The following is a 20,097-nucleotide window of genomic DNA, read 5'->3' on the forward strand; positions in this document are numbered from 1 at the left end:
AATTACAATCAATATCTGACTCTTTTTACATCTTTTGGAGGTTTAAGATACCTTTTTTCTCAATCTAGAGAAAGTTCACACAAAGTTTTTCTCTCAACCTAAACTACCTAATAACTAAAAAGGGTTTATTACATCGCTATAAAGTAGAAGATAGCTCAGGGTAGAATAACAACTTGGCTTCTTATGATTTTAACGTTGGTCACTTTTAAGTAAAGAAACTGAACTATCCTCCGAGTAATCAAATTACCAACCTCCAAGTTTTTCTTTAATTCAGAAGAAGCCATTCTTGATGTCATTCCTAAGAAGTAATAAATATGATAGAAGCTGTGCTGCTTTTTTTAAAAGATGCCAGTAAATTAATGTACAATGAGATGTTACAACCTTCTAGCAAAAGTTAACTTTTCTGTTAAAGGTGCACAGTTTTTGTACTATAACTATGATAGCACAAAGTTTCATTCTCACAGTGGAGTGGAATATAAGTGAAACACTTTATTGTGAAAATTTATACCTCAGAGCAACTCATTCCTTAATTAACTTGTAGTAAGAGTAGTGACATGTTTTAACTGAAATTATACTCTCATAATAGGTTGTCTGTCCAAAATGTTTCCCAAAGCTTGCAGAATTCTAAGAGGTTAAGTTGGGTGGACTGAAATTTAGAGTAAGCTTTGTATTTATTCTTAATTCTGAAATCTTTACATAACATTGTCAGCCAAAAGAAATCAGTCTGGATTTTTTTTCTGAACTCAACTTACTACTTTCTAACTCTTTCCATCTTTTCTGCTTTTACATTATCACTCCGTATGCTGCACAAAAAATAGTCTTCATTACAAAATCATGAAAAATTCCAAACACACACTTTAAAGATAACAAGAAATTGGATTTAGAAATGTAGCTGAGCTCTAAGCCAGGCCTGTAAGTGTCAATTTAAGAGACACTATTCTTACTGCAAAGAGAGTTTCCAACACCAGTCTGGAATTATTCATTCAAAAGGTTTCAGATTAAATACAGTCATCCTAATAAAAAATTCCAGGTGTGTTCATTAGATTCTTTCAGATTGTTTTTCTTTATTTCTGAGCATCTTTGAAACCATCTAAATCATCTATAGGATTGACGGCCTTAAGAACTACTAGCTTACTTGGATTTGAATAAAGTTCAGGACACTAATTTGGGACAAATGCTGACTTCAGCTAGGTATTTTATCACAAATGCCTCAGTTGGTCAAGCCTGACTCTTCCCTCATAAAGTGTGTGCCCAGTAGCAGAAATGGAAGTACCTATGGGATTTTATTAGCAAACATTCAGGACCCTAAAAGTTCATATGACAGCAAGTGGCTAACAAGCTACAGGACTGTGAATATCAGTAGTGCCAAAATGTTGGCTCTAAGTACCTTACAGAAACACTTGGGCTTGTAGTTCCTATTTGTGAACCTAGCCCCTAGCTGCAAAGCAACATATATTGTTGATGACTGGTTAGGAAGTGAAAAATTTAAACATTAACTTCGTATAAAAGCAGACTGATTCATCTCTTTCAGATGAGAGAAAAAACTCACCTTATGACTATTTGCTATCACTAAAGTGCTTGTGGTGATTTTGTAAAACTATAAGGAAAATCCAATAGGATTAACATTCTGAGTTATAACTTTAGACCACTGTATTTGCTACACAATATCAGTAATAGATTATGCTGCTGTTTTGCTTTATTAGTTGCTAAATTTGGATAGACGATAAAAACTGTTAGATGCTCATAGTAAAACCTAGCTTTTGCTATTTGACTTCCTCAGGAATGGATAATTTCTATGCAATATGTTATTTTCTTGTGCTAGGGGGTATTGTCAGGTTTAGATTCCCCAACCATCTCTAAGACCTCCTGGAACATTGTTGGAGCCATCATTGAAATGGGGGAAGCACCAAGATAACTCAGGTCTTACAGCATCTTCTCCACTTTGTCCCATCAGGATGCCTAATGAAGTGTACAGACTGGCTTCATGGGGCCCTCAGGCAGCACTCTAACTAAATGGTCTGGTACAGCTGTTAATCAGTTATCAGGATCTGTCCCCTGGCAGAGGTTTTTCAACTCCTTTCATTTTGTTCTGAGATAGTTTCAGATAACAGTAACTGTCAGTTATCTCATGGGAGCGTGTTCGATCATGATGCAATAAGACAGGATGCAGGATAAATGTTAAAAAGTCCTTAAGAGAAAATGCTGACAGAGCTTATGAGATGGCTTTTGTGCCTGAAGGCATCCTATATGGTGTCCCCTCACTAAAGGACCCTAAGATCTGGCTTTCCAGTCTGAGTTGCCTTTAATGGAATGAACCAAAGCAGACTAGATATAGTCCTGGATAACCAGCATTTGAAAATCAGGTCATTTACTGGCTGCATAATGACAAACTTCACACTTAAAGCACCCAGTCTGAAAAAACCCTTGTTCTAAATCATGTTGCTCACATCCCTGACTTGCAGTACCAACAACCAATACTGTAAAGCTTCAGAGCACTGAAGTGTCAAGATTATTCTTAAAGAACCTTTTTCTTAAACATTTGGTTCCACATTAGAAGCACAATAAACGCTTTTCTTTTTAGAGGTTTACATGAAGATTCAACGTATTTCATGTGTATTTTGAGTTTTACATACTGAACTTAAATGAATAAATATTAAAATATATTGCTGTCTGACACATTAAAATGGCACTTACCCACTATTGATTTGTGGGCAGTGCCGTACCCTGAGCTGCACTTCTTGACAAGGATGATGGAACTTCAAAGCTGGAAAGAGATGATAATGTACAAGAATGATCTATAAAAATGATGTAAGGAGCTGAGTGATCAGACAATGGTAACGGTATGGCATATGCCATATCAGTAGTTCAGAATAACGAATCAGCTTGTCAGACACCATATTGTATTGAAATGACATTATATTAAAAAGATATATATATTCAGGAAAAAACTTTTCTTTGCATCAAAGTGGCAGTCAGGAAGTACAGATATGTACCAGCTTTGGTAAAAGTTCTAAACGGTTCTTGGGTCTGGTTTTATTAAGTAACGTAAAATTGTTAGGTGACATCTTCATTTAGTATATATCTCTGCAGCATCACTCCAGTAGAGTTAAGCAGATACACACTGCCTGATTAATTTGGCCCAGCTGATTTGCAAAATATCCCATTACCTAGACAACAACAGTTTTCAGGAAGGCCAGATTTGGAGGGTGAATATTTTTTTTATTCAGAAATTGTGATCAACTGTTGCCATGTGAAGCTCTAAGTCATTAACAATTTCTACATGCTGTTCTCAGCACGCTAGTTGAGTACGGGTGACTGTGCAATGAGGTGCTGATCTTTGCCGAGGTGATTGGAACGGGACTGGTTCTAAGCCTCATCTTTATAACTGATTGTAAAGAATATGCTCTGTTTCCCCTTGATCCCACAACTCATGCTAGGAAAAAGGCATACTGAGAGGAATGTTACTTTATCCTGTTAAAAACCCTGCTGCTCTCAAGAGGCGTACCCTTGCCTGTCACATCACTTAGAGATTCAATAGTTTCTACCTTTAAGCCTTGTCTGGTAACAAAGTTCGTTACTGTATATCAAGATAAGAGTTAAATATTCAACAGTAATGCTTGGAAAAAGTGACCAATACCACCCACCGTTGCCAAATAATCTCCAAGCCAACATGAAGCAAGAAAAATGCAGTTCCAGACACGATTTAATAAAGAGGTTGCACTGTCTTTCAGATGACTTGTATGATGGACAGAGTAGCCTTTTTGCACCACCCTATTGTTTGCACGTCCTGGCTATTTCTTGTTTCCTCCCTCTTTCTTTTGTCTACAGTGTGCCTCTATCTCCGCCTTTTTCCTCCCTGAGTTCAGACCTCTATCTCCACAACTCCAAGCTGGACTGACCTTCATAGGGCTTGCTTCCTTGGTTTGTCTGATTGCATCCTCTGGCAATACAAGAGTTTGGATGCCTTCTCTCCTCTCACTAGTTCTTTTAAATTTATATACTTGCTGTATCTCTCAGTTGTACCTTAAACTCTCCCTCAATTTTCAACCTTAAATGAGCTTTTCCTGTTCTCACTCTGAGACAAAAAAATCTAACTTCAGAAATCATAAAACACAATAAACACACAAATGGTTTCCTAGACTTGTAAAATGCAGACTTCTCTAAACCTCAATATCTACACCTACCTGTAGAGAGAGAGATATATCTCCCCTTTTAATATTACAGATAGGCTTGGATTAAGCATGGTTTTTCTAATTATTTCCTCCTTGATTTTTGACAGCAGAACTACCAACTAGCCTTGCAAAGTTATGTATTTTTACATTAAATTGTTGATTGAGCTACAGTTTATAAAGCATTTTTACAATCTGCAGAGCATAATCTCTTTAGAGAAAAAGAGGGAAGTGCAGTAAGTGAAACATTTTGTATTACCTTAGAGCTTTCAGATATTTAAATATGAGCATAGACTCTTTCCAGGCCCACATTGTAAATTATTCATTACCCAAGAAAATGGAAAAATGTCATTTAAGTGTCAGAAAGATTACACTTTGAGATGCAGTGGGTGTGTCCATACTGCTGTGCTAAACCACACCAGATAAAAATGAATCAAAAAATTATATAATAACACAAAAGGATTAAAACATCCTTCAGAAGTGTCAGTGTGACTGCTTCGTCTTTACACGTGTCAAGTAAATTCATGAAATAAAACTAAAAACATATAGTATTTCTGTGGTTTTAAAAATGGATCACCTGAGAATAAACAGCCTGTAAAAAGTACTGCTGGTAAGAGTAACAAACACGTTGGCTCGAAGACTGCAAAGTAGTTAATACTTACAGGTCTGTTTCTCCAGTGGTACTGATACACTAATAAGAATACGGTTTAATGCAGTGACTTTGAAAAAGTGTAATCTAGAGACTTGTTTGCAAGCAGCCCAAAGACTCTTATGAAATACAATCTTGCATTGTTTATATCACTGTTGTCCTATTTTCAGTTTAAAGTTTGATAATAAGAATAGATGGTGGCATGTACAGGTTCATTGGCCAAGAAAGTGCATGGGTCACTACTTAACACTGCTGGGCAGGTTTTTTTAGATATTGTCACGCAGATAGCTTACCCAAAGCTACTGCTGCACTAACAGGAACAGCAGGGTAACTTGAAACATGAGCCAGCCCACGGGCTGCTTTACTGATACATAATGGAAAGTAATCTAAACTAATTATAATCTAACAAACCCTTTGTGTACTATGCCTTGCCCTACTATGAATATGGTTACAGAGGTTTGTCAACAAACATGGTTTAAAATGACCTGCTGCTTAATCATCAAGCTGATTTGAAATTTTGCCAAATTCTGCTTCTGTGAAAAGCACAAACTTCCCTGAAAATTTACTCCATTTGATTTTCCAACCGGGTGTCTCAGTTATACTTGTGATGTTTTATTTGAAGAATCAATTAATGATCCTTTTTCTCCCCATCTGCTATGAATCATTTCAAAGCACAGAAGTGCTTTCTGTATCATTCCAAAGAGGAAGTGCTTTGTGTATTTTCAGACAGCAGCTCGTCCAGCAAATTAAGATTTAACTTTACATTTGAAACACAGGGTATTTGCCTTTGAGGTTTATGCACCTTTAGATGAGGGCTGCAAATAGAAACTTAAATTAGTTTCCATTAGTGTTCACTCTGCTGCTTAAAGCAGCTAGCTATACTCCTGACCCTGCAGATTGTGTCAGGATGAGAAACTGATGATAGAATCAATGTATCTTTGATGCAATCTTGTTTACTTGCAAAAAAGACACACAACGTTTAGTTTCTCCCAGTATATTAAGAACAAATAACAGAAAGCAATTACCACTTCCAAAGCAGCCATTTCGGACAGCGCTGCGTGTTGGTGTGACATGTCTTGCACAGGCTCCCTGAACTTCCACCACTACATTTGTATTATTTTACACTCAGCTTCTGCTCTGGGACAAAGTAAGTTGTTTCTCAGGTGGAGAAATATGGGCAGGGACTAGAGAATAGTTCACACCGGGGCCCTGCCCTTGCATGGGCACAATCTATGCAAGATCTCGGTTGTTTAGGCTTTTTTATCCTGCAAAGGATGAGGCCTCATGACTTCACACACCCTTCCAACCCCTGGGATCATATCCTAATACCTGCATACCCTGCCCCACCAAAACCACATGACCAGTAAGCTTTACAACAGCCATCTCATTTACGTGCACTTTTGGCAAGATACAGTACACACATAAGAGGAGACAAGGACCTTTATCGAGATTTAAAAATGCCACTTTCATGCCTTTGACTTTGCTGACAGGAATACTCACCAGCTGCAGTAAGAAGAGACAGCAAATGATCTACCAGAGGTTGTTTTCTTATAAGATGACAAGAAGTGCTTATTCAACATCAAGAAATTGAAAAAAACATGAGGGTGGCATTTAAATATAGTTTCCCAATCTACACTGATCTACAGAAGATCTTTAGAACTGCTCCACAATTCTCTGGGCTGGGTCCAGCCACCAGTTCTCTATCTTGGCCTCTTCTGGCACTGAGACAGCCCAAGGATGCAGGAGGACCTTGCCTGCAGGCCACCAATGTCAGCCTCTCCCCCACCCCCCGAAGCAGCACTGGCCAGCTAGCAGAGTACTGTGCATTGGAGTGAAGGTGATGAGCATCGGCTGGATAAAAATTCCTAAAGTAAGCAAAATTTTTCTTCCCAGTCTTATACAGAATGAAAGTGGAAGTCCATAGGACAAAGTACAGTGACTTGTACTGCTTTGTTTGCAAGGCAGCAGCCACAGGTGCTTATTTTGATAAGAAAGTATGTCACCGCCTAGGTTACACCCAGTCACATCATGCATGGTCACAGGGCTGATGGGGTGCCTGTTCCTCTCAAGGAATTCCATCTGGAGTTAAGCAGGTGAGTGAAGTTCTGCTCCCTACACACCATAAAAATAGTACCATGCTCCCCCAAAAATGTGCTATGCTCCTGCTGTCAGGTCATTCAGGCTACCCCCAGGATTATGCCATTTCTTTTGGGTTCACATGTCTGCCAGCAGGTGCTAAGTCACTGCATCCATTGCTCCTCACCAAGCAATTCTCAGATATGGTCACTAAAGGAATGACTGCAGCCTATGTATTTACACTGAGATAGTGTCCTTGGAATGTAGGTGTCCCAGTAGGCTGTGTCTGAGGAACCTCCAGTGAATTGTACCTCTCCAAACACTACCAAGCACAAACATCTTTGCCTCCACAAATACCTCTGATGGAGAGATACTGACTTCCGTTGTTCCACTGCCTCCTTCAGTTCTTAGACCAAGAAGTACTGTGAACAGCTCAAAAGGACCAAGCATCATTTCCCTGATGGAACTCCTGGCTTAAGCAGTGCTATTTGGATAACCAGGTCCATCAGTGGCAGGTGCTGCAACAATAGCTCACTGCAACTTCCAGGAGTAAGTGTAAATAAAGTGCTGTTAGCAACTGTGCTATGTGATGGCAAACGGTGTGCACTTGGACTGCTGTTTTATCTTGGAGCATCCACGCTGCCCACATATTAAATGTTAATCTGCATCAAGAATGTCTGGAGAGCTTTGTTCTGCAGCATCCATTCCAATTGGAAAAGCTCCATGAAGTTTCAGACAAGTTATGGCTGCTTTAATACGTTTTCATTACTGCATACCTGACAACTATGGTACTATGTGGCAACTATAGTTGTCACGATGGAAACTGCCCTTAATGGTCTGTTTGGTGCAGCCAGGCACCTGCGGACACATTTGCACTATAGCTGCAAGAGCTCAGGGCCTGACTGACCAACACTGAGTAGAGCAGCATGATGAAAAGGAATAGTGATAAGCAGTAATATCAACAATCGGACATATACTCTAAGGCTGACAATGACCACAATCCCTATAGAGAAGAGAGTGCTGCTTTGTCCCTAGTGAAGATGCCCAAGCTCTAGAAACCACGTTACATAATTATTTGGTAGACTGCATCACAGAGCCCATAAATCATCAATGACAATGTTCACCATCCTTGAATTTGTGAACAAGAACTTGCAGAATTAGTGAGTTATAATCACAAAGCCCCTTGTGGTGGGACCCAAATGAAGATCTATACGTCATTCATAGCTCTTCTTCGTCTGCCTATACAGAGACAATATGAGACTCTATGCCATGTGAACCTTTGAGGACCTCAGCTTGGCAGTAACATGGGCGATGGAAGACCTGGATGATACGGCAGTTCAACCAAGCAAATGACAGTGTTGCTACACTGACCTGATTGTCCAGTCATCTGTAGGAATCAGGAATGAACTAGGTTTATAGACAAATGGCAATCACACAGACCATGAGAAGAGAGGTTCTGCAAGTGGTATGTTGGTGCTGCAGAGTACCAACAGTGCCTCCAGTTGCCCTCTCCATTTCTGACCTCATAACAGTCATTCAAGACCAGCATATGATGTAATCCCACTGGGCAACTGTCCTCATCCACCAGAATAATCTTTGACGAAGCACAGAATGGGTTACCCTATAGCCATAGCCTGCAATAGTGCCTACTGTCTAGAAGAAAGATGGGCTTGAACTGAAGTATTGTGTTCTGAAAAGGAAATCCCTGATTACCTTACACTTTTAAATTGAGGGAAAGGATACAGGCCCTTATCAAACTGTCCTGGACAGCCTGACCCCAAAGTATGTGGATGGTTCTGATGCAGCCTGTCTGTCATGGTATCCTGAGAGCGTCGCCATTGGTGGTGGCAGCACCATAGCCATGCAGCAAGTGCAAGGGAGGAGTTTAGGAGCTCTGTTAGGCTTGGGTCCTAACACAGGTCAGGCAAAGAACTTCTCATAGAAGTTTCTGGTTACGGACTAGATCAGGCATCGGATGACTAAATGCTGTCACTCCGTTAGCTATTCTGTGGCTTACACAATACACTACTGTGTTCAATGCAGTTACAGCAGACAGAGTGAATATCTCAAACCACTGCCTTCATGTGCAGGTTTCAGAAGAGAACTCAAGCATTTGAAAAAATACACAGTTCACCTTTCTAGCTCATAGAATTAATTCTGAACTTTTACTGCTTTTCCTTATGTTCTGTGGTTAAATTGAGTAAGATCTGCAGGCCTATCACCCTCATACCTTTTATCACCATTAAAATATTTTTTTTAAAAAAGCAGCTCGGTGTTAAAAAGATGACTCATAATGCTGCAGCACCAGTTAGCTGACTTGAAAGAGATGTTAATGTCATCATTTTGATTTTCATTACCAATAAGAAGGTAAGTGCTGAAAATGTCTTACACACCTATCGCCTCATTTTGTATTTTTAAAATATACATAAGCTACAGAGGTTGGTCTGTTTTGGTGTGCTCTACTTCCAAAATTCCATTTTAATACAAATTTGAGCCCGTATTTTGTACAGAAGCAACACAGAACAAAATCTAAGCTATTACTATTTTTTGTTTGTTTGTTTATTTAGGGTTTGTTCCCAGATACGGTTGCATAAAACCTTGTCTCAGAGCTTACAGTTCAAGGACTCAAACCTACAGTATCTCTATGAATATAAGTAAGAGACAAGTAGATAAGTAGTCCCACTGAGCTCAAGGACAGATGAAGCGCTTAAACATTTGCTGTGTTGTACTTCATCTGCATAAGTGTTTGCATACAAGCCATATACTATACACAGATCTGAGTAAAGATAGATGTGACAGAAGGGAAAAGTTAGTTTAAAGACAGAAAAAGATACAAGCAATACACATAAGCAATACACATTTTTTATAAACACGTGTATGGAACAAGCTAACACCCTTAATATAAAATAAGTTATAATTAGAATTGATGAACCATACAGCTCGGAAATAAGGTTTAGCTCTTTTTTTGTCTACTTAGCAACTATTGATCCTTTTTTCTGTTTTCTGTATACATGCCAGATAGGCAATTGCAATAATGTACCTCAAAATTCCATAGCTTCTATTTAGGAGGTGCTTTAAGATATTAAGTTTTGAATAACCATTTTTGTTCTTGGATTTTTTTCACATAACATTATATATCCTAAGTATGGAAAGTGTGCTAAGTTTTGTTTTATTTTGTTTTCAAATGGGAGAAGACTCTTGGCTTGTTTGAGCATTAGGTTTTGATCAGGCTGAATTTTCCTCCTTCTCTGAAGTGGATTTTCACTTTCCATTACATCATAGTGCCTTAAGAGTTTCATGGTGTGGATTAATGCATGAATAAAGTCCAAATAATTCAAAATATTATTACAACAGTATTCTTCAGAAGATAGGATTAAAGCTACACCGAGCCCAGTATCCTGACTTTGATAGTGGCCAATAACACATACCTAAGGAAGAGTTTAAAATCAGAGCAAATATTGACAAAACTTAGCTGGTATATCCTTCCAGCATTCCATGAACTTTGGAGTAAGGGTGATTTCTTTCTTTGTAGAGGTTAACGTAAAAACTGATAGCCAAATGGACTTTATCCCATATAACTGCAGTTTGCAGCATATCATATGGATTCCGGTAAAAATTAATTTACTTGGGGAACTGTCTAGATGCAAAAGCCAAGAATTTTGCATGTATTGTTTTATTAGGATTCCAGTTCCAAAGCTAATATATTTTAAATTAACTATCTTTATATTAGAATGCAATCTACAAACACAGACATTCCTTTAATCCTAATTCCATAAACGTGTATCCTCTTAAGCATCTTAGAAGAGTGTTCCAAATACAATTAATTAGCTTTTACCAGCAATATCTTCTCCCAAAGAAAGGTCAGGCTACACAGTATATGCAGTGAAAAAAGACAAGACAAATTAAAAGCACTCAGCAGCTTGCATTAATGGGCTCCAAGTCTAAATGTACAATTAAAATAGAGCATTCACATTTACAAAAACTGAACTGTGAAAATCTATGGGTTTTGTCTCCAAAAGATTAGTCAAATGTGTGGGGTTTTGATTGTGGGGGAAAGGAAGTAGCGAGTTTGGTTCAAACCTAGACCTATTTAGCTAGCTTCTCTTTTAATATAATTAGCATGAAGACACATTTTTGGGACCACGTAGAACTTTGAAAATGGAGTGAGTATTTAGGATCAGCACTTCCGGACAGAAAAAGATAAATCTACAAAATAGGTAATTACTCAGCTACTTGGAAAGAAAAACAAAAATCATATAGAGCAGGGTATATTGTATGTTATATTGCTATATCACACCTATCAGGGAGTATTTTTAATACTACGCAAAGATGGAAGAACATTATCATTTGAATATAGGTGTTTCTCAGTACAGAAAGAAGAAAGAGGATTTTAATCAGCTGAAAGGAAGATGAACAGGCCATCAGTTACTAGAACCTGTTATGATTTCCAGTCAGACTGATGGAGCAGCAGAAGGCTGTTATTAAAAAAAAAAGTTACTACTACTAAAACATTTGAAAAGATGATGGTAGCTAATGACTTTCAAACTTCATTTCCTACTGATAGAATTCCCTAATGGAAATCTCTTCTCTATTCTCATTATAATTGTCTTTGTAAATTAACCGACTTTGACATGGAAAGTTTGGTATACAAGGCTAATTTGGAATTTATTAAGTACTTCAAACTGCAGATATATGAGATATACAATCACTGTGTGTCCACGGGAAAATTGTCAGAAATAATGCAAGTTCACTGGAGCATGAAAATACAAGACTGGAAAGAAGTGAGACTTTCTTGCTTGACATTGAAAATATACTTTACCAGAAGGCATATAAAGGAATATGAAACCATATATAAAAATTAGCAAATCTGTGTCCTCCTGATCAAACAATAAACATGCTTTTTTTTTTTCCCATTTACTGGAAAGTATAAAAACTAAGCATTCTGAGTAGATCCAGCTTCAGTTTGGAAAATATTACATGATATTTTCCACTCCTTTTGAAGAAGGAAACTATTGCGATCAGTACTTGGTTTCAAACTCTAGGCAAAAAAAAGTGTGTGCATATATTTATAATATATATGCATTCATTCCATGGTTGATCATAAAGCAAACTGTTCTCAATTATACAGAGCTATTTCAAGACTGCATAAATTTAACAGAATAAAAGAATAAAAATGAATATCTTATAGTTCAAAGAATAGAATGATCTGTATGTGACTTTTCCATGGTTACTAAGTATACAAAAGAAAATATGCAAAACAAAGTGTGCTAAGTGGGCATTGTTTAGGATATAATCTATGTATATTAAAAATAGCTAAGAATACTAACAGACATGCATCTAACTTCAGTGACCTTGGGTTCATGAGCTCTGGAGACGTCACACATCTCAAACGTCTGTCTGAAAAATAAACAGGAATAGAGAGGATACCATGCTTATAGATGGCCCATTTTGTTCCCGATAGACATGTATTTTTGATCGACAACCAACTTCTGACCTTTATAGTAATTACCAGCTTCAGTGAAAAAGTCAAAGTTTTCCCTTGTGGTGCTCTAAGGGCTTTCATCATAGCACATTAATGAGAAATTTTGGGGGGCATCTTTTTGTTCTGCTGAGCACAAAGGAGTGCCAATCTATAGCAAGGGCTCTTCAGCATTACTGCAGTGTGATGTAATCTCTTACCTGCACTGAACACTTGTCCTGTGACTAAAACCATAAGCATACGTTTTCCATTATAGATTGAAACTTCTGCTGAAAATAACCTCAATACCACCTATAAAATAACATTTAGAATTAATTCATTAGATCTTTTTGTAATAAATCAGAATACATTGTGGCTTCTTTGAAACAGCTTATGAATATTGTAGGTAACTAGACTGCTGGGATATTTACTGCATGAATATGTGGATTTAATAGGTAGATGCAAGACGAGCAAATAACCAGGAAAGACAAGAGATAAGCCTCTCCGAAGTAAACAGTAAAGATTAGCAATGAACATTCTATGAACAGGGATAGTAAGATTATTAAGAAGATAGATAGGCAGACTTTCTTTAAATGTTTTGGTTTTATTGTTATTCTAGACAAGGCTATTTTAGTAAGACTATATGATTTCTGTATTTGTCACTTTTAAGAATCTCAACAGGAATAAAATTTCCAAACCCAAACAGAACAACCAAATCAATAGGGCCAAAATAGACTGAATTATAGCCCAAAGCTTCAACTATGTAAGAGGATGCACTGCGAAGCTTCAACCCCGAGTTAAAAGCATTAAAAGGAAGAGCTGAGTGATGATGTGCAGATGCGCAGCATCACCTGCAACTATGACAATAACATTCTTGACTCTGTAATTGAAGACGAATGTTGCTGCTACTGTAGCAGAGGCAGGGAGTGGGGGGGAAGGCTGCTCTCCTGGGGCGTGTGGGTGGGGTGAGAAGGCATTTACTTCTGCAGAGAAAGAGAGGCACTGGGAAGATTAGGCATCTGTTGCCTTAGAGGAGGAATGATTACTTTTTCGTGGGATATCTGAAGTCAGAAAGGGTACATAAAAGGCTACAGAAAGCATGGTCCTGGTCTGGCTTGAAACACAAGATTAAATAAGGGATTAACACTCACTCACTGTTTGTCAAAAGCAGGGAGAGACTCACAATTTTTGCAGAAATCCCCTTCATCTCCTCCCTATATATCCATCAAAGGATAACAGTCCAGAATTGCAGTGGGTTCACGTCCAACCCCACATGATTTATAATTCTGTTGCTTTGGTACTTGCTATCCAAAAGCAATTATTTTGAATTATGTATAAACCAAACCAGTACCTCACGCTTGTCCACTGTCTTCAATCACATAGCTTTCTAAAGAAAAATATTGTCATACAGCAGAACAGTTTAACCAATTTATTATCTACAGACTTAAGAAAATAATGGAAAGCATCTCACAACAACTCACTACCACCCAAACCCAAATGCTTTGGTGAGAACACATCATAAGGCCACGTTGCAGATATATGTTACTCAGAGAACGAGTGGTTATGTTGAAGTCATACCCTAACTTCTCTGCATATTACAAGTAATTCTAAGAATCTGTGGGGTTTGCCTCATTTGACTTCCCATTTCGAAGATGCCTCTCACTAGAGTCGTAGGAAGGCAACACTGAGTCCAATGGGAAGCAAATCACTTACTACAGTGTTTCTGTAATGACATGGTGGATTTGGTGTAATAAAATCTAGTTGGATAGGAATGTGTTCTTTTGAAGTTGGAGAGAGATATGGTATTAGTGTAAATCTTCATTAAATCCCAGAAAATGCTGGGGGCTGAGGGCGTTGAAGTAGCTCAGAGTTAAAGGAGTTATTTACAATGTCAATAATCTGCACTGCTGTAATGTTCCCCATCAATATGTTAACGAGCAGTCACAACAGAAAAGTAACTTTGAATGTGACATGTAAGGAGGAGGATGCCAAACCTCACTCTTAGCCAGACTTAATAAATGACAGCCAAAGGAAAATTGCTTAATGGGACATTTCTTTGCATAGAAGTCTAACACGTCAGAGAAAACGCAAATCCTGAGGAATTTACAAAAGGAGTGTGAAATGCCTTCTGACCAACTGGGGTGTTGATATCCTCTTGAAAGACTGTCACAGCAAACATTTCACATTAGAAGAGAAAAAAGATGTATTGAAACTGAGGGTTCTAACATCTAAATAACCTAGGTTTCCCCTACAACCCCTTTACCTAAGACAAATGAAAGAAATGAGGCTGTGCATGGACTACTGAAAGCTCAAAGAACTGCTAGTGCCTGGTGCATAACCTGTACCTACAGCAAATATTTTACTGGACATTTTGAGGCAGGGGGACTAGTGCTTCACATTCTGGGTTTGCCTATGAAAGAGGGGCAGATCCAACAAAAGCATGGAGGAGATAAAACGTAACAATTCTTCACTCTCTTTTTTAACTAAATTGTTATGGGTCATCAGATGAAACTAGCAAATGCCAAAGTCAAAGCAAACAAACGGAGGTCTTTATTCATAGACTGCATAGTGAAACCTTAGAAGTTTCTTACCACAGTTTGTCATGACACTACACAGCTGCCATCGGCCAGTGCTGGAGATGGGATGCTGAGCTAGACATACCCTTGTTTGTACCTTATATCTCAATAAATCAGTATAGGATGAAAAATTTAAGAAAAACAGTAACGAAATGATAGAATTGCTGAGTACCTGTTACCGGTTAGCTCTAGTCCCAAGTCATACAGTTTACAGTGCCAGTGTCAATTACGCAATTTCAGTTAAAAATCCCCATTTCTTTTGACGTGGTGAAAATTTGTAGTTTATTATTTTAGATACTGCTTTTACTACCTGATTTTTCATCGTATTTTATATCTGGTGTGTGTTCATGGAATCATGTTTATCTACTGTTTTTATAATCAATTTTTTTTTTTTTTATTCTTTAAAAATGGATAATCTTTCAAATCTTTTGTCAAAATATTTTCCTGGTCTTTTTAAAGAAGTTTTTAGTTGTCATGCTGCTTATATTAAATCATATTGTATTATATTATATAATATTATATTATTATGTTAAGAGGTGCCTTCCAGTCACCTGAAACAGTACTTGAAACTAATGAGAGTTAGTTTTCCTATTTTTTCTGAGGAGCTCCAAGTTCCTTCCAAACTCCAGAAGATATACCACCTGAGTCTGGAATATATTTCTCTTAATTTATCCATCTGTTTCTGGATTTTCTCTTGTGTTATTTTAATTTGTGGCAGCATCTTATCTTTTTAAATTTAAAAGAGTAGGTTCAAAATCAATAACCATGCAACTTTTGTCAAGGTAAAGCAAAAGGAAAATAGGAATCTCTGCAATATTGTTCACTTCATTAAATCTCTTTTTTGCTCTATAGTAATTTAACAGATGCAATATCTTTAAATATGCCAGTAGAAGAAAAGTTGTGGAACTGAACTTACTAGTTTTCATTTACGCTTTTCAAAGACTGCCTTTCCCCCTTCATTTTAGGTGGCACTTCTTTTCACTTACCTGCTTTTCAGTAGGCTCTCTTTAAGAACTACAATGCATACCTTTAAGGTCTGCCATTTAATCACTTTTTTCCCTCATGTTTTTGCTTCCTTCTTTTGGGGTGGAAAGCAGATGCATGGCTTCTGCAACTATCAGGATGTACTCATGGTCTCCATGCTGAGTTAAAACTTCAAATTTCCTCATCTCTAGCCTTCAGATAATCTTGAAATTATGATCTTGACACTGCAGTGAGTATTATTCAGAGGTTTAATGATACCACTATGTAGAACAGCCCTTTGTTTCTTCCAACAAATTCGAAAATAATTTCAAATTATTGTGAGTGAGTGAGGATTAGGATCCAAAAGTCAATTCTTTCTATCAGCTAGAAATTCCATCTTTGCCCAGTTTCAGCATTCAAGCAGATCAGAAATTGAAATAAACCCATAATGCTGCTTCCTTTCCCCTCTGGACAGTGTTAATTCATTTTCCTTTTCCTCATCAGAAACCAAGTAACATAACAAGTATTTTTATTGTTTCTCTTTTATGTAGATTTTTAACAATTAAACTTTTGAAAGTGCTGCCTAGAATAGTAGTTATAACTGTACTGTAACCGAAGAAAAAATAAACAAATTAATTTTCAGTGAAGAAATGAATACTAACTGAAACAGGACTTAAGTTTAATCAAAGATGTAACCCTAGATTCAGTAACGCATCTTCACTTATATGCACTCTTTCAAGAAATGATCCATTTCCTGACAGAGCTGTACCACTTCCGTTAAAAGAATTATTAGGCTTGGATGCTTAGCATAACTTCTCCTTTCATGGTAAGACATTAAGTGGTTTTAGAGAGATAAACTGTTGGCCAGAGCAGTTTCATACAAAAATGCTTTAAACAGCAAATTTACCTATCCGATCTACTTTTCTGACAGTTATCAAGCACAAAATGTTCAACTGCAGATTTAAAAAAAAAATCACAGAGAATATATGTAAACTAGAAACTAGAACTAATACTGTACTAAAATCTCAGACAAAAGCTGTTTCAAGTCATGACTGTCTTTCATGGGGAGTCCTTCCCTAAATTCATTTCTTGGTTTCCAAAATTTGATCCTCTTTTTCCCTTGCTGTGCAAATGTTCTCCGTGGAGTGATTAAGGGGAACATTTTGTATCATCTGGCTTTCCAACATTTATACTTTGAAAATAACACCTATTTCTGTAACAATTCAATGACCATAAGAAAGCGCCAGACGCCTCCAACTTTAGCTCCATAGAAACTACCTTTTTCACATGCAGCTCCCCTTCAGAAAGAAAGTAAATCAAGTACCTCAAAACTGCAAGGCAGTGACACCCTGGAAGTATGCAGCTACAGCAGTCATTTTCTTCTTTCTTTCTCTCTCTCATTTCCTCTCAGAAGTCTGTACACTGAGCATTTCAATTTCACCTCAGCCCTCAAACCAGCCTGGCACACCACCTCTTTTAGAACCAAAAAGGAAATGTTGTGACACTTTTTCTTAAATGAAGTTCAATAATATCTTTCTGTGTGGGTATTTCCCACAACATTTTTTCCTCCCTCTCTTCACAATTAGGAATGGCAAGTAAATACACATATTTTTGAACAGTTGTGTTGTGGGGTAGAGAAGGGACATCTATCTTTAGAACTCTGTTACTCCATGTTCCCAAACTTGCAGCATACACTCAGCCCAAACATTGAACTGTTGGTTGATTGACCTGTCAGGTTGCTCCTATCATGCTACTTAAAAAAAATACATTTACTCTATGGATGGAAAATGGCTCTGCATCACCTCATAGTTTTTAATAATTTTTACAGAAAATATTTTTCCTTTTCACATTGGAGAGGTAATTTGTTGAATGCACATCATACAAATAGTATTTTTTTGTTCGGTGTCACAGCACACACATAAATGAGTATTTAAAATGCAAATAACATTTTCAGTCAGTTAAGTTGCACTCAGAGCTGAATTTCTAAAAGCACAGTTTAAATAGCAAGGGTGGTTTTACTTCTCCAAACTATAAAGGAATCTCTTACAGACCATTCTGTACTCTCTGTGGGTCTATAGCCCATCATTGTTTCTGTACTTTCACATGCCTGCTTTGGCTGCAGGCTCAAGCCAAATTTCCTCCCTCATCTGACTCTGTGACTGTCTGTGTTAGTGATTTAAATGGGACAAAGGCAGAACTGAGCACTGGCACATGACTATCCATACTTCTGACTGCTGGCATGCTTTCGGGAATGGTTGGGGCCCTGACTAGTACTCTCCCAGGCAATGTCCTCGTACCAGTTGGGGGCTAGCATAGTAACGGTTTGCAATCTGTATAAATCCAGTAGGCAGCATGGAAAAGGCCACCCTGTTTTGAAGGGGAAAGAATTTAGCTGGGTGCACGCGAGCTATGCCATGCTATGTCATTCCACTTGCCCTGACACCTAAAGAATGAGTCCTAACCTGCTTTATTTTCTGGTACAGATGTAGCCTGTACATTTCCACCCACCTGTAAATCCTATCTACCCTTAAGGCTGACAGAACTGTATCCTTTTACAAACCACAAAGCCATGTGATACTGCTTCAAAGACAAAGGTGATGGAGGTAATGAAACCAGCCTACTACACCTGGACCATTCCACTGAAGGTAGGTCCACTTTTAAATCAAGCACAAGATCAAGTTTAATCCTCCACTGCTCCTAAAAGATCAGATGAAATGAAAACTCGAGCATGGTCTTGCACTCATGGACTACTGACAGGAGGTTTAGGATTCCAGTGCAAGTATAGCTCTTTTGTCTGTCAAAAGGTGGGACTCTTTCCAAGCATTCAGTAGGGCTGCTTTGCTGTTTCTGGATATGACACGAGAATCCCACTGCAAACATATTTTAACACTGGGGAGATTGTTACGTAAAAAACTTTTTTTAATGGAATGACCATATTGCTCAGTTATTTTTTCCAAGGTGCAAGAGAATCAGCGGGTCCCTCAGTGATAACAATGAACTTCAAGTTCATGCAATAGTACTTTCCAAGCCCAGTCACAACTTAAACCTAAATATACAGGGGTAACCACTGTGTCTTGCTATATGCATAGTCAGCAGCTACCACAATGGATCACTAACCTTGGTTTGATGTTTTAGGGTTATTGCCTCATTCTTTAAAGCTGTTTTAGCTGAAATTTAAAAGAAGAAAAGAAGGTTTTAGCCTGAGGCGAATAAGCAGATAAAGTTTGTCAAGCTATGAACATCTGAAACCAAGACTATTAGCAACTACTGGATTCATTGCCAGCTCCACTCACACTGAGTAAGAAACAGAGTGGAGTCAGATTTCAGTTTCTCTCTTCTGAGGCTGCCAGGGACAGCTAGTCCAAAGTGTAGGCTCGTAGAGCCACTGGATGAAATATAGTACTAGTCTCTCTAAAATGTAACATCTGGGACACAGAATAATCAGAACTGGTTGTTACTCCTTGTAAAGAAGTAAAACTGACACTCCCCACTAGTTGTACAAAGGAGCCATTAGTTACAAAGATGCAAAAATTTAATTTAACAATGAACTTTGTCAGAAATAATTTTCATTATTTTCCCTTTTGTAGTTTAATATTATGCTGACGTAACATTTACTGTCTCTGCAATAGGGAGGCTTCTAAAATCAAGTGACAGAAGTCAGTGAATCAACTATTTTTCAGTTTGAAAACATCTTCTGTAATCAGACTTTCTATATTTACAGTCTTGATATAATACTGTCAGAAAGTAACTGGATGGACATTTTCAGTGAAGTTATGTGTGTACCATATGCTACAGGGAGATATCTCAATAGAATACCTGCAGTGCATTGTGGAAAACACCTTCAAATGTTTTACCAGGAATACTATGAAACCCTTGGACAGTATTTTTAATTTCTGGGAAGAAAACCAATCCCCAAAATGAGGTTTCATATTTAAACAATACTATAGTAGAAAGCTCTCATCAATTTTAAATAGCTCAACTCAATCTCTCTACAGGAAACTGCAGAAATGTGTGTATGTATATATGTACATGCATTTTTTATATATATGCATATAAACACACACACACACAAATATAGAATATGTGTGTGAATGTGAATAAGGGATTAACAGAAGACATTTTATTTCATTGATGTTTGATGTACCAGAATCAGACTCTGTGAGAACACAGCTGTTGTACGCGACATGGCATTGCAAATTAGCATCT

General features: G+C 37.7%; 1 protein-coding gene across 9 annotated transcripts in view; it reads right to left on the reverse strand.

Annotated features, from left to right (window-relative positions):
- The window catches only part of DGLUCY (D-glutamate cyclase), a 51,403-nt gene that overhangs the window by 30,159 nt on the left and 1,147 nt on the right, over nt 1–20,097 (reverse strand). For 3 of the 9 annotated variants that reach the window (XM_075151258.1, XM_075151256.1, XM_075151263.1), the window contains exon 2: nt 19,009–19,058. The exons of 2 other annotated variants lie outside the window; for them this stretch is intronic. In XM_075151258.1, the coding sequence (XP_075007359.1) occupies nt 19,009–19,058 (50 nt within the window). Of the gene's footprint in view, nt 1–2,694; nt 2,765–17,215; nt 17,299–19,008; nt 19,059–20,097 lie in introns of those variants that run through there. 4 more of the 9 variants (XM_075151260.1, XM_075151262.1, XM_075151261.1 and 1 more) reach the window with 3 other exon arrangements.

Source organism: Calonectris borealis, chromosome 5, assembly GCF_964195595.1.
Source record: "Calonectris borealis chromosome 5, bCalBor7.hap1.2, whole genome shotgun sequence".
NCBI classification, from domain to species: Eukaryota; Metazoa; Chordata; class Aves; order Procellariiformes; family Procellariidae; genus Calonectris; species Calonectris borealis.